This window comes from Ostrinia furnacalis, unplaced genomic scaffold (genome assembly GCF_004193835.3).
Source record: "Ostrinia furnacalis isolate ACB-3 unplaced genomic scaffold, ASM419383v2 OfSCF4979, whole genome shotgun sequence".
NCBI lineage: Eukaryota > Metazoa > Arthropoda > Insecta > Lepidoptera > Crambidae > Ostrinia > Ostrinia furnacalis.
This window is the reverse complement of record NW_021135218.1, coordinates 63555-89263: the sequence shown is the minus strand read 5'-3', so window position 1 is coordinate 89263 and position 25709 is coordinate 63555. Positions and strand designations below refer to the sequence as shown.

The following is a 25709-nucleotide window of genomic DNA, read 5'->3' as shown; positions in this document are numbered from 1 at the left end:
AACATTTTAAATATACCTACTTAGGATAAAAAAGTACTTATTTTAATACAATGTCTTCATTCATACCTATTTTAACATAAGACAAATAAATTAAACATACCTACTATCACAGAAGAAAGAATGACATCATACCTACCTACTTACTACGCAAACACGAAACGGCTACATCATAGAACGAGAGGCATCACCCGAAAATCATATTTGTATTTGGCTTTGCACAAACATAATCTAATGTTACTCGCTGTACTTTGGCAACAATTTATTTTATACTGAATATTGTTGGGGTACCTATGCATTATCGTAAAAGAACTAGCTTGTCGTAATTTGGTGTATCGATGTTACTCTTCCGTTTCATTTACCTACACGGAAAGGTAATAGTTAATATTTTAACGATAAAATTCTTAAAACATCATAAATTGTATTCAAAAGAAATTATTTATTAAAGGCAAAACATCAAGTCCCGACGGGCGTGCGCGTGACACTCGACTGATATAATACCCGCCGGCGGGGCGCTCCGCTGTAGGTAATTATCGGATGTACCGCGCGGAGTGAGCCAGGCCTGGCAGTAGTCATGGTAGGTTAGGTTCCTTTACTATCCTAAGAATTATTGATTACCTACATGGCCAACATACCTTTCAGCATCTTTGGGAAGCGAAAAAAAAGATAAATCCGGTAGATTTCTTTTCGAATTTAAACACCCGAACGCCGTACAATAATATTTCTTTATCTTTATGTCCATTTTTAAATAATACTTCGATCATAGAATTAGTTACTACAACGCACGCCAGCGTCCTGACGGGCGCGCGCGTGACACTCGACTGATATAATACCCGCCGGCGGGGCGCTTCGCTGTAGGTAATTATCGGATGTACCGCGCGGAGTGAGCCAGGCCTGCTTTTACTCGCGGTTTTGTCTAGTGAAGTTCAGATTGTCTTAGAAAGACCGACTTGTTTTATTTTCTGTGCAATTTACTTAAATATTGCGAGAAAAGATGTTTTCAAAAATACCCAAAATACTAACGTACCTACAGTTCAACCTTGAACCTTATTTGCTCGTGATGAAGTGACATCTCTACGAAGCTGACTGTACATACTTCTGCAATGAAAAATGGGTCCTTTATGATTATTATCTTCATTTTATTTTCGGCCATATTATGTTCGAGCCAAATATAAATATGATTGTCATGTTTTCTCGGAATACGTGCGACTTAAATAACGCATTTCCTCAAAGGATTTTTAACCTTAATTTAAAGTCAAAAAGTTGAATATCTATTGATAAGTCACTTGTTAAGGTTGATGTAGTACAGAGACGATAAGTATCATGTCATCAAAAAACAAATCTCATACCTAGAAACTGGCAAATAAAGTTCAATTCAGATTCATTTTGTTCAAAGCAATTTTCAGAATTGAAGCTATCAAGAAAATACCTTCAAAACAAATTATTTGCTAACCAAGAAATAAGTGGGAAATTGGACTTTTAAATTGGACGGTACCGTGGGTGTTTATAACGAAATGATAACGCCAACTGGACTACCTAAGTAGTAGGTTCGACTCTCGCCGGCGGCCAGTATTTATAACGAGCATGTTATTCATCAAACGTTGAGAAGTACAGTCGCGGAATGAAAAGGTTCGTCACCTTAGTGTCGGTTTTCGCTTGCACTAGGTACTGTAAGAGTCAAACCTGCCAACATAACAGTGCAAGAAACAGTGCTGCTAACATTTAAATAAATATGACGTTTGCTAACGAATAAGGTTTTGCTTGTTTATTTTTCTATCCCATCAGTGCATTGCAATATTTGCAATGATGACATTGACCAATTGACAATAGTTTTTAGGGTTCCGTAGCCAAAATGGCAAAAACGGATCCCTTATAGTTTCGTCATGTCCGTATGTCCGTCTGTCCGTCTGTCCGTCTGTCCGTCTGTCCGTCTGTCCGTCTGTCCGTCTGTCCGTCTGTCACAGCCGATTTACTCGGAAACTATAAGTACTACAGTGATGAAATTTGATGGGAATATGTGTTGTATGAACCGCTACAAAATTATGACACTAAATAGTAAAAAAAAGAATTGGGGGTGGGGCCCCCCATACATGTAACTGAGGGATGAAAATTTTTTTTTCGATGTACATACCCGTGTGGGGTATCAATGGAAAGGTCTTTTAAAATGATATAAAGTTTTCTAAAAAACATTTTTCTTAAAGTGAACGGTTTTTGAGATATCAGCTCTCAAAGTCGTAAAAAGTATGTCCCCCCCCCTCTATTTTTATAACTACGGGGTATAAAATTCTAAAAAAAATAGAGGTGATGCATGCTAATTAACTCTTTCAACGATTTTTGGTTTGATCAAAGTATCTCTTATAGTTTTTGAGATAGGTTGATTTAACTGTAATTTTGGTTAAGTTATTGTGCTTACACTGAAAACGATGGCTGAACCTTATAAGATAGATCAAAAAATATACTACAGTATTGTACACCTTTTAAAATCCGCGATGATATAAAATCTTTATAATGTAGGTACTTTTTACGAGAAATATTAGCTTATTCAAGCAATACGCCATTAATCCTTATCCAGTAATGTACCTTAAATACATTGTGCATTTGATAAAGTTTAATATTACAAATGTGATTGTTGAGTAATAATAGGTTAAACATATCCATCGAACCAATATTTTTAAAACGCGTTAATCCTATAGATTATTATTACATCGATTCAAGAAGATCGGTCGCTCGCTGCGCTGCAGCGCGTGAGTTGCGGGGCGTGGTCTCGCGCGGGAGCGGGGATAAGATAGCTAACCGCGTCGACCCGAACGGGCAGACACGTGAGGGCAGACGTCGTTGTCACTTGTGCGCGCTAAGAGAATTTCATCGTTCCCATTTACTTCTTTCGCAAGTCGAATTTGGCGTTGAGACTTTTTAATATTGAATTGTACCTATTATAAAAAATAAGTAAGTAGGTATACTGGTTTAAGTATCTATCGGAGTCATGTATTCAGTTTCCAAGTGTTCAGCGACAACCGAATACTATTGATTGTGGTTTGTTTGCCATTGCTTTTGCCACCTCTTTAGCTCGGAATATTTATAAATACATATATAAAATTAATATTCATACATAAAAGTACAAGGCAAAATATCGGGAGAGTTTAGGCTCCATTCACCAGGTGTATAAATTGACATAATAAGTTTATTATATTTGCTGCTACGGAACCCTTTGTGCGCGAGCCCGACTCGCACTTGGCCGGTTTTTTTTATTTAATAGAAATAATAATGGCAGGTTGAACCAACAAGAAGGTTTTAGTTTATCAATCATAATAATCTTCTTGACAAAATATATCGTCAAACAACTTTGATCTGAATAATTTTGAACTTTACTGACGAACAGTTAAAGATTATTTTCTCTAACTCGAGATTATTCTGTAACATAGTTTCAAAAGGTAATATGTGCTCGCGATTCGTTGAAGGAATCAATTTGAAAACTGACGAACCTTTTCATTCCGTGACTGTACATACAGATGATGACGTGTAGATACTTTAACTAGTACCTTGTAGATACATATTAAATACTGTTTTAAAATCAACATAATTTTATTCACATTTGAAGTACCTGCCTTAATTAACAAGTGTTTCTCTTTGGAATCTATATTTAGAACCCGTATAAATGCTATGTAAAGGGCATGTACACTATAATTTTGAAAATGTTTGAATTTGTTTGAAAATGCCCGCAGGTGCTTCTCGCGACCTTTATAGATCGTCGGTCCACATAGTGGAAGTTCTGTCCGCCCACGCTACGTTTTCCGATCCATGGTCGCCACTCGAGAACTTTTCTGCCCCAAAGGTTATCACTTCTACGACTACAGTCACTAAATAGTGTTTATTCAACCGTTATTTGGACGTCTTATCGCAGATTCTTTTTTGGAGCTATAAAATCGTAGAAATAATAATTTAAGTGCAATAGAATCAAAATAGTAGGTACAAGTAAGACATTTATCTAATAAATTGCTTTGCTCGTTTAGATATACTCAAGATCTTTTCCCGTTATTCTTACAGGACTTATTCCCGGCACTGATATACTGCCAGGATTACGGTTTACGGGAAAATATGACGAATATTATGTTAATAAACAACTAAGAAGAAAATCCTTTTTAAATTGTTTTTATTACACTGATAAATCTGTTTTTGATTATTGGCTAAGTATCATAATATCATAATATCTAGTGTAAGCTATATCAGGCCAGACAGTCGATGATATTTTTTTTTTTAATAATATTAATATTTATTTGAACTTTTCAAGTACAAGAATTCCTCTTATAGTAAGTAAAGTGTAATTTATAAATGAGCATCTTATTGAGTAAATAATCGACAAGTAGGTACGTACATACCTACTCATAGCTATTTTTACAAGAGTTACCTACAAGCTGTATTAGTATGAACTGTGTCACAGCTGCCAGCGCCTTCCACCCTATGTGTTATACCTACAAATGAGGTCTATGAATTAGTCGAATTAGTTGATTATTTTGTGCTTAATAATTAATAATAAACACCGGGATTTTTTTTCCAACAGAATACAGTAGGTTTAATTATTTACCTATAGCAGTGATGGCCAAGAGGTCGACCGTGGTCTACCGGTCGACCTCGAAGACGATTTTGGTAGCCCGCGAGAGGTAAATAAACTGAACAGAATAATTGAAAATGAAAAATTTTATAAAAAAATAAAACCGACTCCAAAAAACCTACACTAAAACGTAGAAAAATAATTACTAATTACCTACTTATTTATTAGGACGAATTATTAATATTTATGTAGGTATACCATGATTGATACTTCTGGAGTCGGTGCCAAGATTATGAAACATGTAAAGTTTGCATGCACCGACTCCAAAAGTATCAATCATGGTATACCTACATAAATATTAATAATTCGTCCTAATAAATAAGTAGGTAATTAGTAATTATTTTTCTACGTTTTAGTGTAGGTTTTTTGGAGTCGGTTTTATTTATGTTTGTTACGCGATAGCTCCGCCAATTATGAACCGATTTGAACAAATCTTTTTTCGGCGTATAGGTAATACCTCAAGGGTGGTCCCATTTAAATTTAATAATAAAAAAAACAACCCCCAAGGGTGGAAAATTGGGGATGAACTTTTTTATACGCAATATCTCCGCCGATTATAAACCAATTTGAACGATTATTTTTTTGATGAATAGGTATTATATAAAGGGTGGTTTCATGCGAATTTGAAGAAAATATTTCACCCCCAAGGGTGGAAAATTGGGGATGAACTTTTTTATACGCAATATCTCCGCCGATTATGAACCAATTTTTTTTGGTCTCAGTGTACTGCCTACCTTCAGTGGTAACATCAAGGTAATAATTAGTTAACTAAAAAGCAAGAAATAAGTAAAATTTTATAAAAAAAAATAAAACCGACTCCAAAAAACCTACACTAAAACGTAGAAAAATAATTACTAATTACCTACTTATTTATTAGGACGAATTATTAATATTTATGTAGGTATACCATGATTGATACTTTTGGAGTCGGTGCAGGCAAACTTTACATGTTTCATAATCTTGGCACCGACTCCAGAAGTATCAATCATGGTATACCTACATAAATATTAATAATTCGTCCTAATAAATAAGTAGGTAATTAGTAATTATTTTTCTACGTTTTAGTGTAGGTTTTTTGGAGTCGGTTTTATTTTTTTTTATAATTCTCCAACAAAACGGGATAAATCCCAAGAGTACAAGGTGTTGTCACACTAATCCGGGGCTTACGCGACGCGGGGTTTCCGTGGGGCGTACGTGGTGCTATACCTAAATTGTATAATTGTATAACCTTTCCACGAAGTTAAGAAACTTAGCACGCCCACAGAGTATAACCTCATGGGACACTCCCCATTATAATGTAAATATACCCTGAAAAGTGACTGTCAAACAGAAAAAAATATAACGCACAAAATAATACAGCCTACATAATTTTTGTAGCATAATAGTCCCTATTACTTACGGCTATAAAATACTTATACATAAATGTTACTTGATGTGCTGACGTCTATGAGTAGGTACAAGTTCACAGTTGTCGGCCGTTTGGTGTAGTGGTTCAGAACGGACTACTATGCCGAGAGGTCCCGGGTTCGATTCCCGGCCGGGCAGAAATTGAAATGATGAATTTTAATTTCTGTGACGGGACTGGGTGTGACTATGTATAATATTTATGTATTTAAAAAAAAAAGTATATAAGTAGTATATCCGTTAAGCTAGCACCCATAACACAAGCATTAAGTTGCTTACTTTGGGGCTAGCTGGCGCTGTGTGAAATTGTCCAAAGATTTATTTATTATTTAAAAAAAAGTTGACAACCCAATCAAACTTACTGCGCACCTCGTTGGAATGTGACTCCCTCGCACTCACCCGCGCACCCCCGCGTTCGCCCCATAGCAGAGTGTCGATGTGACGTAACGGATGCCAGGTGCTCAGTCACCGTCACAGTCGTTTCAGCCAAATGACGTCCACTGCTGGACAAAGGCCTCCCCCAAGGTTTTCCACAATGAACGGTCCTGCGCTGCCCGCATCCAGGCTCTTCCCGCGACCTTTACCAGATCGTCGGTCCACCTAGTAGGAGGCCTGCCCACGCTACGTCTTCCAGCCCGTGGTCGCCACTCGAGAACTTTCCTGCCCCAACGGCCATCGTCTCTCCGAGCTATGTGCCCCGCCCACTGCCACTTGATTTTAGCAATTCTGCGAGCTATGTCGGTCACCGTCACGGTGTCACAAATAAATTTCTGTCCAACTGTGTAGACTGATTGGGATGAAAAATGAACGTTATATCACTTGTGTACGTTGCAAGTTACATTGTATAATACATACTTTGTGTAGCATATTTACTTTTACGCCGAGGTCCGGAATCTACCCATGCAAATCATTAGTTGATGATTCGGCAGGAAATTTTGCTATAGCCATTCAAACCCTGCTTCTGAATAAATAAGATACAATATTCAGTACACCGGTTCAAAATTGGTACAGATTGTTATGAACATGTATCAACTTATGGTGTTTCATGAAAATGGATCGCGATTATGTTTTCCTAAGTGGTAATAAGGCCTTTAAAGTTCATATTCGTTCAATTATGTAACGCTTAGGTTGGGTTGCACCACCTAACTTTAACAGTAACTATGACGATAACCGGTGCATTTTGTATGGAGTTTGAGGATTTTTGACGTTTGTCAAAGTCAAAGTAAGATGGTGCAACCCACCCTTAATAAATCTTAGTCAAATCTTTTCCCCTAGGTAAATTAGCTTTACGAAGTGACGTAGTAAAAATTCGATATTGAATTTGCCACAAATGTTACTTAAAATAGCAGAATTGGCTGTTACCTTTGGACTAGAAGCAATAATATTAATTCAAAAAATTTGAAAGAGTAAATGTATGTGCTGCGTAGGTTGGCTTTTAGGGGGTTGGGCTGAAACCCCCTCCTCATCTACTTCCCTGAAGCGAAATTCAAGGTGTAATAAGCTGAATTTTTGATTCTTTGAAACATTGAAATAACCCAGGTAATCTTCTTGATTTTCACGTTAACATCGTTAATATTACAATAGCCTTGATCGCAAAGCAATCAATCTTCCAATACTTGTGAAAGTGCTTCATGTTTTTTTGTGAAAGTTATAATAAACTTCACCATAACTAAAGTGTTTGTAACTAAATTCCCAATCTTCTACTTGGCTTAGTTGATTGCTATTCTATTTACCCATTAAATTATAGTTCACTTAGTAAATCATAACTTCATTAAGTATGCATGAATTTGCGAAAAAAAGTCTTTGAAGTATATTTAATTAATAATAAGACGATGAATAATTTCAACTGAAAGCTTTTACGAAATGAAAATCACTAAGATCTTGTCAAATATTTGAATTTCTATCAAAATAGTTGTGACTGAGACTTCGTACTTTTAGACATTTATACGAGAGGTAAAGCTACTTTGGAATTTAATTAATCAGGCGTTACTTTGCGGAAATCCATAATTTGATATTAAAATAGATAAAATTACTTAGCTTAAGATTTTCGCTGAGTAGTGTGGTTGGGTACTTATGCCAGTGTCATTATAATAAGCGGAAATCAGCTATTATTATACATACTTTTATTCAACTTGAACTTTGATTTATGAAGTCTGAACCTGTTATAGTTACTGTAGGTATAAAATATTCTGCTAATGTATTTAAAAAAGTCATTTTTGAAACGGTTTTCTTAAATGTGAGGTCAGGTATTTCTAGTAAAAACATGTATTACAGTTAAAACCCGTTTAGTGTAATCGCGCTTTCCCAAAAATAGTTTTCACTAAATACCTAGTGAAACTAGTAACTAGGGAGAACGCTTTGTTTCAAAATGGTTCAGTTAAAATTGTTCCAACTACAGATTACGCGAAGTTGGCAGACGTTAATCTAAATAAATAGTGTGGGCACGAGTTTACTAACTTATGGTAAAAAAAAATGTGTAGATCGTTTTGTCCACGAAGACGCGCCCCACCAATTTTTGCGGGGAGTTTGATCCGAGCAATCTGAGCGTCATTATTGTAGTGTGCGTGTGCACTCATGGATATTAAGCGTGTACCGATAACACTCAAACATTAGCGGAAGAATTGTGGGGCGCGTCTTCGTGGATGAAACGATCTTACACCCTACACAATGCCTTAAAGTAGTTTCAATATACGAGTAAATGCGAACTTTGCTATTAAAATATAAAGTCCTAATAATGTAGGTGCTCGTCGAAACTTTTAAATGTATTCTAAGCTACTATCACGTTTCTGCTCCGATTAGTAATAGGTCTAATGCGAAATTAATTAAGTAATCCCTATACTAATTAATTACAGCCACCTGCTGTCTTGTCTCAGAAATTATACTTTGAATAACTTTAGCGTCAAAGCAATAGAAATTTAGAAATTGGAAAAGTTTATGTTCCGATTCCAAGATCTTCATTGTATATTTATTCTCAGTCTGAATATTTCTTTACTTTATTATAAAGATTTTTTTTCAATAGTCTGTCGTTTTGGAACCGCGAAATCCAAGAATTGGATCAATAAAAAGCTAAAAAAGCTTCCGACTAAAAAAATTTCTCTATCTTTCTTTTGTTCGTTTTAGGCATTATACTGTAAATACTTATTCAAAATGATTATATCAAAACGAGTGAATCCCTACAACCCAAAGGCTTTGGTCGCACTACCCGAAAGGGAAAAAATCCGAATTAGTAAACCCCGTTTACTGGAATTTGGAGGACTATCTGAATTCGCTTTGTACTGGCTTTGTCTACAAAGATACAACATGTTTGAAGGGGAGACTGAAGCGAGTTGTAAGTTGTAACAGAGATTTGTGATATTGTAGATTTTTTGGACCTTATTTACTAGGTACTAGCTTTCCGCCCGCGGCTTCGCCCGCGTGGAATTTTGTCTGTCACAGAAAAACTTTATCGCGCGCGTCCCTGTTTCAAAAACCGCGATAAAAACTATTATATGTCCTTTCCCGGGACTCAAACTATCTCTATACCAAATTTCATCAAAATCGGTTCTGTGGTTTGAGCGTGAAAGTGAGACAGACAGACAGACAGACAGAGTTACTTTCGCATTTATAATATTAGTATAGATTAGCTGCTGTTAGCGAGCTCGTAACTGTGCGCGTTTTTTTGCTCAAGTCTCGGGCTAAAAAATGCGCGCTGAGGTTTAAAAACATCCACAATGACAACTCTCCTCGGTCTCCTCTACATGGCGGAAAGCCTAATAGGCGTTTAAATTTTTCAATTTTTGCTTGGAAGTAATAAAAATTGGTAAAAAAAAAAAAACATTTACCCTCAGGAAATTGGCCTTTTAAGAGCACAGTCTTAAAAATATTTAGCAAGTAGCCCTATAATACTGTTTCTAATTCCACATTAATATGTAGTGATTAGGTGTGAAATGATTTTTTTTTCTGGTGTTAAATTGATTACTTTCGCAGACATACACGTATGCTATTATTATTTTACATACATTCAATAAGTTTCCATGATTACTCATAATAATAGAGAAAATATACTAAGTATAACTGTTTTATTATCTCTCGTAGGTATTTATCTCTTTGTCTTGTATCTCTTCTGAAAAGTTTGCGTTTGATCTCTATCACATATTGTGGCAAGTAAAGATAAGGTCTCTAATAAAAGTAATAAAGCTTTCTTTCTCGAATATTTATTCACTTGTGATTTATAGCAGAGTAAATACAAATAAGTACCTAGGTCATCTTCATAAAAACGTTAACGCAATATTATTTCGTTCTTTGATGTCTTTGGTGATCAAACTGAAATAAATAATGAATTATGAAGAACTGCTGAAGGAAATGAAACGGTTTGTCGGCGATTTATCATTTAAGTTTATAGACAGGGTTTTTGTAACGACAGCTGGCATCGTTAGATTTGATTAACGAGTTACGAATACAATAACTGGTAGTTAACTTCACTCGTAGTTGGCATCTGTCGAACATAAAGAAGCTGGAGGAAATACTCGATAAATTTTTAGTAAGAAAAGTGTATTTTATAGTCAGCATGTAGCAGATTCGTGACGATTGATTTATGTTAGGTTCGAACAACTTCGGCTAAACTCCGAAGTAGAATCCAATAACTGTTTGTGACAGATTTATTTTAGGAAACTTTTAGTAAATTTTTTAACATTTTCGATTTTCTACTGTGGTTTCCGCAGTTATGTTTTGGGTTCTAACCTGGTATTTTGATTGAAGGAAGAATTATTTTACGAAAAGCTGTGCAATCTTATGATAATCCAAATAAATTATTTCAAATGAAAAGCAAGAAGAATAATGGCATTTCTTCTTCCAGGGCTACCTACGTGTCCGTGCTGACGATATCGGCGTTCTCCCTGGAGAGATACCTGGCCATCTGTCACCCTCTGCACCTGTACGCCATGGCAGGGCTCACGAGGGCCTCACGCATCATCCTCATCCTCTGGGTCATCTCCGTGACTTGCGCCTCGCCCTTCGCCCTGTATTCTGACATCAGCTACCGGGACTACCCACCAAGTAAGTAGATAAGTACATCATTATCAGGTCATATACTCTCCACTGCACGAGGACGACCCTTTTTAACTTACCAAAGAGTGTCTTTTTTCTCTGGAGTGCGAGCGGTACTTAGCCATCTGTCACCCGCTGCACCTGTACGCCATGGTGGGGCTCACGAGGGCCTCATGCATCATCCTCATCCTCTGGGTTATCTCCGTCACCTGTGCTTCGCCCTTCGCCCTGTATTCTGACATCAGCTACCGGGACTACCCACCGAGTGAGTATTTCTAAAGTAAATGTTTGTTTTGAAAATGCGAAAGTCTGTATTGTCTGCTTAACCAAAATTGATAAATTGTAGCAGATTACAAGTATTTTTGTAGATGCAAGTTACGAAGAAGGTCATAATAATATGTTTCCTTTTATTGCAAAAATAAATCATAAAGCGGATTACATTTTGCATAATTTTAGAAATATTTACATATAGCGTACCCTTTCGTCCTTGGACCCTTGGGTGTGATTTTAATCAAAAGTAAACCAAGTAAGTCAAAACAAAATATTTAAAATGTATTTCAGGTAAGTCAAAACAAAATTTTAAACAGTATTTTTATATTAGGAATTTTAGCCAGCTGCTAACTGATTTCAATTATGCTATATTAAATTCTGCGTGGATTTTAATCTGTCACATCGCTGTCTCTATCGCAGTATAAGTAATCAATCAACATTATGAAGGTTTTTGAACAAAGGGTAGTCTGTGTCACTCTCCGAGCTTTAATTTATCTGCACCTACGCCAGAATTTATCGAAATTGGTACATGGGTATTTTTATCCCAGATTACGCAAGTTACTTGCTTCATGGTTATTGTATCTAAAAACAAAATACCTACTCAGTTCCTGTGACATTGCTCATGTTTTAAGCAACCCTGTGTATTGAAAGGTTCGTATTAGACTTGTGTAGTACATGTACNTAAGGAAACTAAAGTACGAATTAATATTGTTATGCAAAAACATGTTGGTATACTCATTTTAAATGTGTTAAAATCGCTAATTAATAACAAGGTGCACCTTAAGTAGCTGGGAGCGCGTCAGTATGAAAAGTGCGTCCGTTGCGGGCGCGTCCCATTTAATATCAAATAACTCCGTTTACTGGTTATTTACGAACACAAACTTTAATCGTTTTGATAGGCAATAAACATATCTAGATATTTTTTAGGTAACGTGTTTTCTGGAACCTGTTATTATGTCTTTTATGAAAGAAAGGAAAATAGGGCGGTAATAGAATACAAATTTTGGGGGGTCGTTAATAGGCGCACTTACGTTATGTACTTTTAGGAAGCAATTCCTTTAGGTGAACTAGAACGAACTATGAACTTATTGTCCAGTTCAGTATCCGAGTAAGAACAAGCCTACTTCGTATTACAGGGCACTATCTTATCTTGCGTCCTTGTAACATCTGTAGAAACGGGTACAGGTGTTACGCAATTAATCACTTTGTAAAACAGGTCATCAATGCCCCGAAAGGCGCATTTATCTCGTGTCACTGTAAGAAATGAGGGCCTTGGAGTGCCTTTGTTATTGATTACGTAATCTATGGTGACATTTTGTCAGTTTATTTTCAGTAACTTGCTTGCTATCACATAGGTTAGCTTTATTAACTTATTCGGGTTTTTGACTACGATGTCCCAATTAAATAGAAACAAAGGAAGAAGTCCGCGGGACATCCACCCACAAGGTGGACCGACGACCTGATAAAGGTAGCAGGAAGGCGCTGGATGCAGGCCGCTACCAACCGTGCGATGTGAAAGTCATTGGGGGAGGCCTATGTTCAGCAGTGGACGTCCTGTGGCTGAAATGATGATGATGATGAAGCCCGTTTCTTACGTCTTGTTTAGGCTTGTTCCACCAGAGTGAAGAGAAAAGGAGACAGAAATGTGTTTTGAATAACCAATCAGACTTCGTTATTTCCTCATCACCTCTTTGGTTACCCATCGCTATGTGGCCAGATTTTCGCGTCAATTTTACCGTCTCGCCAATGTTTTCTTAGAATTGTGCCTTGCCACTTCTCGTGTTTGAAATTCGTCTTCAAAATCACCATAATTTCCAAATACCACGACATTGCAATTCTCATTAATACAAAGAGCCTCTAATTTATTACCAGTCCTTGGCAATTATCTTGCCAATCAAGTATCTTGTATGTATAGATGACAGCACATTAAATTATATATTTTGGTTGCAAAAACACCCTTATTTTTACCAACTTAAGGTGCCAGTGTCTACCTTGATGTGCTCTGTATATTGGACAGATCTTTCACCATTAATTTATTTACGTTGTTTTGGAAATGTCTTGTAGGACATATTCACGAGTCACTTTGATTTTGAAAGAAATTCTATATTGAAAAAGAAGGTCAGAAAGCGTGGCATTAGCGGGTATTTCTCATCAAATTGCGAAATTTGATTCCCGAGCCATTAGTGCCGAGCCACATGCATTTAATTACATAAGTCTTTTTTTTATTTGAGNACAACACATATTCCCATCAAATTTCATCACTGTAGTACTTATAGTTTCCGAGTAAATCGGCTGTGACAGACGGACAGACGGACAGACGGACAGACGGACAGACGGACAGACGGACAGACGGACAGACGGACATGACGAAACTATAAGGGTTCCGTTTTTGCCATTTTGGCTACGGAACCCTAAAAAGAAAGAATACGATAGAAAAAGGCGAGAAAAATGAAAAATAATACTGAATCTTTGAAAAAACTGCGGGAAAAAGAAAGATTAAAATATTTAACGAAAAAAGCGAAAGTTCAAGTAAAAACTTAAGACTAGTGAATACCCTAAATACTTGTCAATGCTTAAAGCATGCCAATATGCCATTTGTACATGTTGTTTTTTACTATAATATAATAATAAATCATTCCCTCACTCCGTTAATCATTCCCTCATTTATTAATTTTTTAAAACCTCATTTTTTAAAGGTAATATAAAAAAATATGGAAGACCAATACCCCTGGACAGATCTCTAAAAGTAACTTTTTTGATATCTGCAAAAAATATCGAAATTTATTTAAAAAAAAAGAAATTTAAATACAATCTCAAATTTTGAGATTTCATAAGAAATACCCTAGCATGAATTAAACATGACTATTCAAAGAGCAATCGGTACACTTACAAGGAGAGAGCCATGATGACAAGTAAATAAACAACGGTACGGAAAATTGAAATAATGTTTTATGGCCGAGATTTGTAATGGGAATTTAATTAATTCATTACTAGCCATGCTCATAAGTGCCACTTGTGGTCTAAACTGAATAAATATTTTTTGATTTTGATTTTGATTTTTGATTTTGCTGTATAGTATTAGTTAGACCGATGGCTTATGCCCGTTTTCCCCATCAATCCCTAATTTTTAAATGACCCTTATGGTAACATAACAGGCATTTTGTTTTCATGGGGGTCACTTAAAATTATGGATGGGTGGTGAGAACGGGTATTAGTGTCCTATATTAGTAGAAATTGAGAGCACTTAAACAGCGTGGTTTTGTCTCAGACTGACAATTACATGGGCATCGAGTCGAGCCTAAATTGCCGGGGAGCTATATCTACTGGTTAGACGACACGACAATAATGTTAAAGACGATAAAATCGTGTTTATTTATTTAAACTTTAACGCCAAAATAAATTTGTACGTATTGTGGCATTTACAGTTAAGACGATAATAGTTACATTTTATTTTTTATTTTATACAGGGTGTTTGGTAAATGGGTATATGAGCCGACACTAGCCCATGTTAACATGGGCATATAAATTTTCATACAAATCGGATTTTATAAAATTTATTTTCTATGAAAATTTAAAAAATAAAATGATGATATCAAATTTCTGACTTCACCATACCATTTATATGCCCATGTTAACATGGGCTAGTGTCGGCTCATATACCCATTTACCTAACACCCTGTATACTCGTAGTCACTTAATCACTTAAATCGTTTCGTCCTTACTATTAGCTTTGCAAAAACTATAGATGTAGAGTTTAATGACTAAGGCTGGGTTGCACCATCTTACTTTAACGGTAACAAACGTCAAATATCTGTCAAACTCTATCCAAAAAACACCGGTTATCGTCAAAGTTAGAGGTGGTGCAACTCAGGCTGAGCTATGCCCGTTTTCACTATCAATCCCTAATTTTTAAGTGACCCCTATGGTAACACATAACAGAAATTTTGATTTCATAGGGGTCACTTAAAAATTAGGGATTGATGGTGAAAACGGGAATTAGTTACTTATTACACTACCTATCTACCATATTGAGATAAGTAGTGGTCGCGTCGTGTGGTTGCGCCTTTATAGCGAATTTGTATAATTTCGGGATTTGCCGGTGTTTTGACGTTGATTGTTAATCAGTTCCGCTTATTCGCGAGATTTGTCGCCGTCGTGTTGTGATATATTAATTACTTCTTCAATGCTAATTCTGTTATTATTTAATTACTGTGTTGCTGTGATTATCGAGTATCTTTACTCGTGTCTTAGATCTGATATTTAGCCAAGTTTCAGGGATATGGTAGCAAATAATAGTGAAAGCTTTCAACAATTTAATATTATGGAATTAGATTTTTCCCACAGATTCACTCTCGTGAATTTAGGTCACAAGCTGTAAAGTATCATCAAAATCTGTTCATTAGCTTTGGCGTCAAAGAGCAGAGTAATAAACATCCATCCAATAATATTGGATTTTTAATTTTGTTAGCAACTTGATTAAAAGACTGATTAATTAAAACTTGACATGCAAAATATTTGCGTTCCCCGATCCATTTCGGGAAATTATTAAAGCCCAAAAGTTACGGAAGAATTATGATAAGAATTATGTTTATCCGGAAGCTATTTTTGTAATTGAACCTTATTAAGTAGAACATATAATACTTGTTAGATTTAATCTCATGTTGCAATACGCTAGCAGGGTCCATGTTTTGGGTCTTATGTCTTTAAGTAAGAACTTTTATATACCAACATTGGAGCAATAAAGAATTTGAATTTGAATTTGAACATAATATTAAGAACAAACAAGGCTATTTAAGGAACAAAAATGAGAAACAATGTTATAAAATAAAAGCTTGTAAAAATAAGTATTTTTTCTTCATCACCCGGAAAAATTTCGGTCAGAAAAACATCAGTCACGACAGGTCACGATCAGATGTTTACCCAACTTTTTGCATGGGGAACAAACATTTAGAAGTGTTGGATTTACCCCACGAATTTGGAACAGTTCAGAAACTTTGTGCCAATTTTGTGTAACTCACCGAATTGATTATGAGTAAATAATATTTACATAGGGCTGTCACAATTGAATTGCTGATTCCGGGCGAAAATTAAAAATCTGGATAACATATGGGTGAAAATGACTTATTTTTGCCAGACACCTCTAAAAAAAAGTTGCAATATATTACTGTGTGCTTTTTTAGCAAAATTACTGAGGAAATAAAATAGCAAATGAATCAGTTAAATCTAATAATTATTGGGGATTTAAAATACCTTAGGTGGGACAACAATCTGATGAAACTACACTTGGATACTGGCAGTGCAGGACCGGCCGTGGTGGAAATCCTTTCGGAAGGTTTTTGTCCAGCAGTGGACATCATTTGAATTTTACCCCTACACTTTATTAAAACCCTTCCGACTCCGGGAGGTCCGAACCAGGAAAAGTATGGGAAATCCCGGAGGAATGGCAGCCCTAATATTACAAGGCTTTTACCATAATCTCGGGAGTACGGACTCACTTGGCCCACTTTACTAGTATGATTGGCGGGTAACAAACATAAAGTTGACATATTCTTTTGCAAGTGACACCACTGATTTGACCTTCACCTTGTGGCTGAATATACGAAAGAAAAACAGCCCAAATTAATAAAGCCCGTGTTCACAAACATTACCATGAGGTCTCACAGTGCGCGTGAACGCACAGGGTGACACACGAACCAATCGCAGAGCTCTATTCAACGCTGTGCGTTCGATTTGATGCTTCACTTAAGCAAGCATCGTTTGTGAATACGGACAAGTGTACTTACACTATTAGAGTATGTTTTGCAGTAGTGAAATATTAATTAACAACAAAAATATGCAAATTACAGAAAATTGGTTTTTAACTTGTCAATTTCCAGGGTTTTGTGAAATAATAATTAGACTGTCTAGACTAAGCCAAAATTACTAAGCATAGGTAGGTAATATAGTACGTGATTAAGTGATCCGCTGTATTAATTAAACTTTGTCTTAGCAAAATATATAAAATGACTAGCCGTAAATAATTTAATGAAAATTAAACGCTTTGGTCTGGGTGTTTTCTAAGTAAACGTAGTACGGAATTACAAAAGCTAGTTTTCATTTTAAACTATGTTTATAACCGTTATAAGGTGATATGTACCTACCTTATTTGGACTAATAGGAGTAGCAAAGTGTAAAATACTTATTTATTTTAAAATGTATTTCTTACTTCATAATTTATATAATTTATCTTTGACGAAATTAGGAAACAAGAAGCACCCAATCAGGTAATTTGAACTTTGGAACATTAATTACCCAATTAATTGAATCACTTTTGCTTTTACAAAATGATCCGTGACGTCTTCCTGGAAGTAATATCGGGAATTAATTACTTTCTTTCAAGAGTGTTAATTAGGTGTTGCTTTAAACAGGAAGAATACGTCGATCATGTTACCCAATTAAGGACGAAGCACACTTAATTTATTATCAACCCGGGAACGGGGACTGGTCAATCCAAGTTATTCAAATTTATTAATGCGAGTCACTTCTACTAGTACCTACTTAAGTATCTTAATCTGTAAGTCTAGATATTAGCACGTTTTTACTAAGTTTAATATACCACACAATTTTGTATACCCATTCTTATAAGATACACCATACAAGAATGCGTGGTTAATTCAGTGAACTTCTCCTGAATCAAATGTACCTACTTACTACTGCTTTTTCTATTTACATATTTATATTAACTGGCAGACAGTGGTGACTGAGTTTGTTGCAGTGCTTCTTCTCGGCACTTGCCAAATGTTGATCTCGAAGCGCTGGTAGGGTAAAACGATTATGAGACATGTAGAGGCTCCTTAAGAGCAAAATATTTGACGATTTGTAAGCACTATGTAGTCTATTCAAATAAAGAAATTTTGGCTTTGACTTTGACTTTGATCGCAACCCTGTCAACTCGAGGCGGTCAGTACATACTCTTTGTATGAAACTCCGTACTACAAAGCACACTTACTCTCTTATACGCACCGTAACTTAAACACTTAAGCACGGCGAAAGGTGAGACGGTGTTGATCCCTTTCCCGGTTGATAAAGTGTGCTTCGTCCTTTAGACTAGCATGTTAATTATCTTGTCAGCAATAATTTGCGATTGATTGACATGTTAATTAGGTGACTTGTCAATAATTATAATTGAGCCCTTTGATTGGTTGCAATTTACTGCTAAATTGGACACAGCGTTCCAGCCTTTTCCCACTCATATGGCTCATAGCGGAAACAAGTTTTTAGAGGGTAGGCCCTATACTCTTCTGGTAGGAAGAGCCCCACATAACCCACTAGCTGTGCCCGCGACGTACGCGTGAAAACCCATTTTCGCAACATTTTTCATTTTTGCTCTACACCTTATTACTCGTAGCGTAATGGTATATATCCTATAGCCTTCCTCGACAAATGGGCTATCTAACACTGAAATATTTTTCAAATCACCGTCGTCCAAGTAAATAGTTTTAACTTGGCGAATAGCGGAACATGCGATTCGGTATTGACGGTGGCGCCCCCCTGTTAGTGTCTCGGGTGGGGCATTTCATATTACATTAGTTTTTAGTTGGTTTAGTTTTTGGTTCTTGATTCTGTTTAGTTTTTTATTTTCTTTTGTTTTTTTTCTCTCTCTCTTTTTTGTGATCACCGTCCATAACGCCCCCTGTTGCGCGCCTTCTTGACTGGTAGCCTCAATATGGTCCCGGTAAAGAGGGCGCGCAATCCGCAATCTTCATCGTGTTGGTTCCCGCTGAAAACCAGCTTCTCGACATGGCGCTTGTTATGTCGCGAATATAGCTGAGCGGACGCCTCTTCAGAATAGCTTGTAGTTTAATGTTTAATGTTATATGTACTGTATTTTTATTTTATTTTTCTATGCTGAATAAACTATTCTTATTCTTATTCTTAAAATCGGACCGGTAGTTCCTGAGATTAGCGCGTTCAAGTAATCAAACAAACAAACTCTTCAGCTTTATAATATTAGTAATACTTAGATTAGCTAAACTATACCATTGTTTCCCACTGCTGTAACTCATCTGCCAATAAAAACCCTACCAGTAAAGTTAGTCCCAACTTAAAGTTAAACTGCCATGGGACTGGAAACGATCGATTAGACAAGAAATGGGATTAATGACAGTTTAACTTTCCCCCATGACTTACTTACTTATTACTTGGATTTTCAAGGTCACCCAAAGGGCGATGGAGCGGGCTATGCTCGGAGTTTCCCTGCGTGATCGAATCAGAAATGAGGAGATCCTTAGGAGAACCAAAGTAACCGACATAGCTCGCAGAATTGCTAAAATCAAGTGGCAGTGGGCGGGGCACATAGCTCGTAGAGACGATGGCCGTTGGGGCAGGAAAGTTCTCGAGTGGCGACCACGGGCTGGAAAACGTAGCGTGGGCAGGCCTCCTACTAGGTGGACCGACGATCTGGTAAAGGTCGCGGGAAGAGCCTGGATGCGGGCAGCGCAGGACCGTTCATTGTGGAAAACCTTGGGGGAGGCCTTTGCCCAGCAGTGGACGTCATTTGGCTGAAACGACGACGACTTGGATTTTACGGTCAAGCTGTAGATTTTATCTTTAAGTAGGCTACGCAGCAGTTGCAGCGTTGGAAATAGTCCAATTAAAGAAGTGGTTACGACATTTATTTTATTTTGAGGAATTTTACAGTGTTAGCTTCTGTTACATACATCTCTGACTCTGACGGTAAAAGTCATCGGTTCCTTCATTGCATAATACAAACATTTGCGTGCACGAAATAGCTGTTTGTAATGATCCGGATTGGACAATAGGAAAAAGTACATACTGATTATTATCTATGTTATAGATTGATTCATCCACGAAGACGCGCCCCACCAATTTTGGTCGAGGGAAGCGTGGGGTGCGGGGAGTTTGATCCGAGCAATCCGAGCGTCATTATTGTAGTGTGCGTGTGCACTTATGGATAATTTAGTGTGTACCGAGAACACTCAAACATTACAGGAAGAATGGTGGGGCGCGTCTTTGTGGATAAAATGATCTAATATATTTACTATAAAGTTTTTAATCACGTTTGTCAATCCAATCACGTTATCCAATGTCGCTTTTCCTTAGTCTGGGACTGTGAGCTGTGTAAAATGTCAAAGAAGTGGCTAAATTGGAACTACTGAAGACGTGACTCGAGTCGAGACTTTTCGACGAGTTATTACAGAATAACTGTGCCATCTTGATACTTTTGAGATCTCTTAAGATCTAAGGAAGCTTTCAATTACTTTTGTATCCTCTCTTAACAGTAAAACTGTACTTAAAATTTGAAGGATATATTCAAGTAGCTTTATGAAGGAGGAAGATGGGTAATTAATATAAATTAAACGGTATTAATTTAGTCCTTTTGTCTTTTTTGAATTTAAGTTGAAGTTGAAGTAAAAGCGTTGAAGCAGAAACGTTATTGATTGGAGATTATTGGATAAAAATGGTTGCATAATGATGCCTACCACACGATGGACTGGCGGCCTGACCTCTTACTCTTACCTCTCTCTTAAATAAATAAAAAAATACTCTGGTTTAGAGTTCAGCAGAAGTTTTCATACTACTGTCAGTCAATGATACTAATCGCTACTAATGCGAAAGTAGCTTTGTCTGTCTGTCTGTTTCGCTTTCACGCCTAAACTACTGAACCGACTGAAATTTGGCATAGAGATAGTTTGAGTCCCTGGAAAGGACATAGGGTGGTTTTTATCCCGGGTTTTGAAACAGTGACGCGCGAGATAAAGTTTTTCTGTGACAGACAAAATTTCACGCGGGTGAAGCCGCGGGCGCAAAGCTATGTAGTTCTGAATAAAAACTAAACCCGGATTTAAGGGACCGGCCTCCGCACCACGATTTTTCGTAGTAGAGATTTATTTTTTGGCAAGTAAATAGACATTTCATGTACATAAACGAGCTTCCCACGCATTTTCAGTATTGTTCGACAACTGAAAATAAGAATTGATGTATCTATGTTCAATCTCCAATGGCGTGAATAAACTAGATGTGATTCGCAGCGTATTTTTTCATAAACTATTCTCGAACCCACACAGTTATTCTATTTGCTTGTTTTTCGTCTTTTTGGTAAATGTATTTCTGGAAATCTAGTTCAGCAATGGACGTCCTGTGGCTGAAATTATGATGTGTTGGGATAAAAACTGGCGTTTATTGTATTGTAGGGTGTATTTGTGGGCGTCAACAAATGGCCATTTGAAAGTTCAACGATCTGATATAACTCTCTCGTTTTACAGTTTCTAGGTTCAATTCCTCGGCGATTTATCATCTTGATTGTCTGAAAAGCAACATTTCGGCATGTCCTAGCAATACTTTACAGCGCGCGTGAGCCCCTTTCTACACCAGATTAAAAAGTATCGTCCCTATGTTTTTCCCTGAGGATAAATATCTAAACCAGTAAAGTAAAAAAAAAAACTAGCAGAGTTACTTTCATATTTATAATATTAGCATAAATATAATTATGCAGATATAGTCACTTTAGATCCGTTGCAGCCCCTGAAGCTCGTTACGAAAGATTTAAAAGGCCATCATCAGCAACAAAAGAACTCACAATTAATTGCTGACCCCAAAAGGGTGAATTACGGTTTCACGCCTCCACTCGGATTTTGATAGGCTTTTAGAGGATAAAAAGAATAAAAATCTAAAAAATCCTTATCTAAATCATCCGGGAACAACGTGGCATGTGAAAAGCTTTACCTTTTTATGTTTTCGTGTTCGCGGCTTACCTCAGCGACTCTTGGGACGAAAAAGGCGTTGAAAAATCTTGTGTACTCGTATAAAACACATCTGTTCTATTTACTCGTATAACCAGATATATTACAATAGAATAAAATTAGAATAGAATTACCTAGAATAGAAAAATATTTATTCAGTATCATCATACAAAATTAGTAACAAAATTTTATGGCGCTATTAGTTGATGTAATTATGTACAGACCACTTGCTTTTTATGGACTCACAGTCACACACCAAACCCGCCGGCAGCTTGGTATTTTCTTGGATTAGGTAATCATGAAAAATGGAGTTGATAATGTATTCTTTCTGGTAAATGGTTTTTTAAATTATTAAACGAGTTTCTTCTGCACAAGTTCGTTTCATTTTAAATCACATAGTGCATCTATGCCTTATCTCGCATTATATGCCATACATTCCTTTAGATAAGATGTCATCGACAGCTATATGTATTGTTTAGAAATCAGTAGCGGTTTTTCATGTTATCTTCTTTTACATTCCTTGATCCCAAGCCTTATCTGGTCCAGTAGCCATCGCGGCATCGGTTATTCCCATCCACGGGACGCAAGCGCTATTCAATCTTCATATTTGTAGGTCGCCCACACATAAACGTATACTCGATCAGGTATAGATATTTGAAGAGAACCCGAATATTAAACGGAGTCGCACGAATTCTTAGATCACAATGTAAGATTGCATCTTCAAGTATGGGCAATAATGGGCATGAATGTATGAATCTAGAATATTCGTCTCATCATTCACGTACTCAACATAGAAGAAGGCTGGCAGTTATTTTGGTCAACGATGATTCGTTGAACGTGGCAATGCTTCCAGCCTTTTGTGAATATTTAATAAGTACCTAATTTTGAGTTTAGTTATTTTAAGTTATTGTGTTCCTTTTTTTATCCTATTTAGCACCTTGCAAATGGGTAAAGTAACCATTTACCAATTTTAAAGATGCTAAAATTACAATAAAATAAGAATTGAGAATTTTCGATTATGATTATACTTCATTGCCACTGCGATAGGTAGGTGTTATGAAAATACTAGGCCTATAGCATTATCGGATTTATTCTAGGAAAATAAAAACTTATTATGTCAATTTATACACCTGGTGAATGGAGCCTAAACTCTCCCGATATTTTGCCTTGTACTTTTATGTATGAATATTAATTTTATATATGTATTTATAAATATTCCGAGCTAAAGAGGTGGCAAAAGCAATGGCAAACAAACCACAATCAATAGTATTCGGTTGTCGCTGAACACTATTTTTTTTAATACATGACTCCGATAGATACGGAAACAAGGCTTTTACATATATTTTTTGCGATTTTCCTAGAACACCAACAAGACTATCGTACACACGCAGTATTCCATTAATGTAATAAATACAACTCCAGTGCCCCACTAATCCCACGTCACCGTCATAAATTACTTGAAGGTGCGTCTCATTTTTAGGTACAGGTTCAATCAGTTCAGGGTGTTGAAATAATTCTAGCTCACGCGGTCTAAATGATGTGCACCGAAGTAACTTTTCATGAAATGCGCGAACCACATCATCTTCGATATAGTTATTATAATTCAGAATGTAGGAAAACGTATTATCTAAAGTATCCATTGTTAGATGATATACAATAAGCTTTAGAAATTTTAAAAACCTGCTACGAAACACTAAAATTTGCACCAAAAACAAAGGAATTTATATTATTGGGGGATTTATTAGTACGTGACCGGTTTAATAGCACCTATTAAACCAGTATACCTACTTACTTATTTTTTATAATAGGTACAATTCAATATTAAAAAGTCTCAACGCCAAATTCGACTTGCGAAAGAAGTAAATGGGAACGATGAAATTCTCTTAGCGCGCACAAGTGACAACGACGTCTGCCCTCACGTGTCTGCCCGTTCGGGTCGACGCGGTTAGCTATCTTATCCCCGCTCCCGCGCGAGACCACGCCCCGCAACTCACGCGCTGCAGCGCAGCGAGCGACCGATCTTCTTGAATCGATGTAATAATAATCTATAGGATTAACGCGTTTTAAAAATATTGGTTCGATGGATATGTTTAACCTATTATTACTCAACAATCACATTTGTAATATTAAACTTTATCAAATGCACAATGTATTTAAGGTACATTACTGGATAAGGATTAATGGCGTATTGCTTGAATAAGCTAATATTTCTCGTAAAAAGTACCTACATTATAAAGATTTTATATCATCGCGGATTTTAAAAGGTGTACAATACTGTAGTATATTTTTTGATCTATCTTATAAGGTTCAGCCATCGTTTTCAGTGTAAGCACAATAACTTAACCAAAATTACAGTTAAATCAACCTATCTCAAAAACTATAAGAGATACTTTGATCAAACCAAAAATCGTTGAAAGAGTTAATTAGCATGCATCACCTCTATTTTTTTTAGAATTTTATACCCCGTAGTTATAAAAATAGAGGGGGGGGGACATACTTTTTACGACTTTGAGAGCTGATATCTCAAAAACCGTTCACTTTAAGAAAAATGTTTTTTAGAAAACTTTATATCATTTTAAAAGACCTTTCCATTGATACCCCACACGGGTATGTACATCGAAAAAAAAATTTTCATCCCTCAGTTACATGTATGGGGGGCCCCACCCCCAATTCTTTTTTTTACTATTTAGTGTCATAATTTTGTAGCGGTTCATACAACACATATTCCCATCAAATTTCATCACTGTAGTACTTATAGTTTCCGAGTAAATCGGCTGTGACAGACGGACAGACGGACAGACGGACAGACGGACAGACGGACAGACGGACATGACGAAACTATAAGGGTTCCGTTTTTGCCATTTTGGCTACGGAACCCTAATAAAAAAACACTATTGTGCCCAATGCATTGCAGAAGTTACATTATTTTGATAACCCCATTTTGTGACCATTTATGGCCACAAAATAAAGTTAGTTATATTACGTTTTCAAATACCAAAATCGTAAATTACTTAAACGTAGCGTAATTTCCCTTAGAATTTTCTTCTATTCAACATTACGTTATGTGGGAAAGCCGAAAATTACCATTCAGCCTAATTCTAATAAATCGTAGTTCGTGATAACATCGCAATGAATCTTGAAACACATTGTTTTTAAAATGAAATAAATTCGAATAATGTTTGAATCTATATTATATAAAGCTCGATTCCTACTCACTGACTCACTCACTGATCAGGGGTATTTTTGGGGTATTTAGAGGGGAAAGGGGTAAAATTGTTGGTGTTTGTTTTTTACTAGATTTTTTGACACCCAGGTTTTTTACATTTTTTGAACCAAAAAACAAAATGGCGGCACTTTTTGAAACACCAACTTTTTTGTTTTCGGTCCTGAATTTTTTCTTTTTTGGTGGTTTGTTGGGGTTGCCAAGGTGTGCTAAAAAATGTGAGAAAAAAACGGAAAAACAAAATGGCCGCGCCGCCATCTTGGATTGAAAATGCGATTTCGGGGTGTTTTTAGGGAGGTGTCACTCCGAGATGCGCAATTGTTTTTGGAAATTTCTTTTGGGTATTTGTGACTTGTATAGTCTGCTTCAAGGCCACATTTACAGATTATCAAAAAACAAGATGGCGGCTGAGCCGTCGGCCATTTTGTTGCGATCAAAA

General features: G+C 36.5%; 1 protein-coding gene across 1 annotated transcript in view; it reads left to right on the top strand.

Moving 5' to 3' along the window:
- Positions 1–25709, top strand: part of NGR-A25 (neuropeptide receptor A25) — a 102526-nt gene that overhangs the window by 57086 nt on the left and 19731 nt on the right. The window contains exon 3 of the mRNA XM_028315109.1: positions 10845–11044. Coding sequence (XP_028170910.1) covers positions 10845–11044 — 200 coding nt within the window. The remainder of the gene's footprint in view (positions 1–10844; positions 11045–25709) is intronic.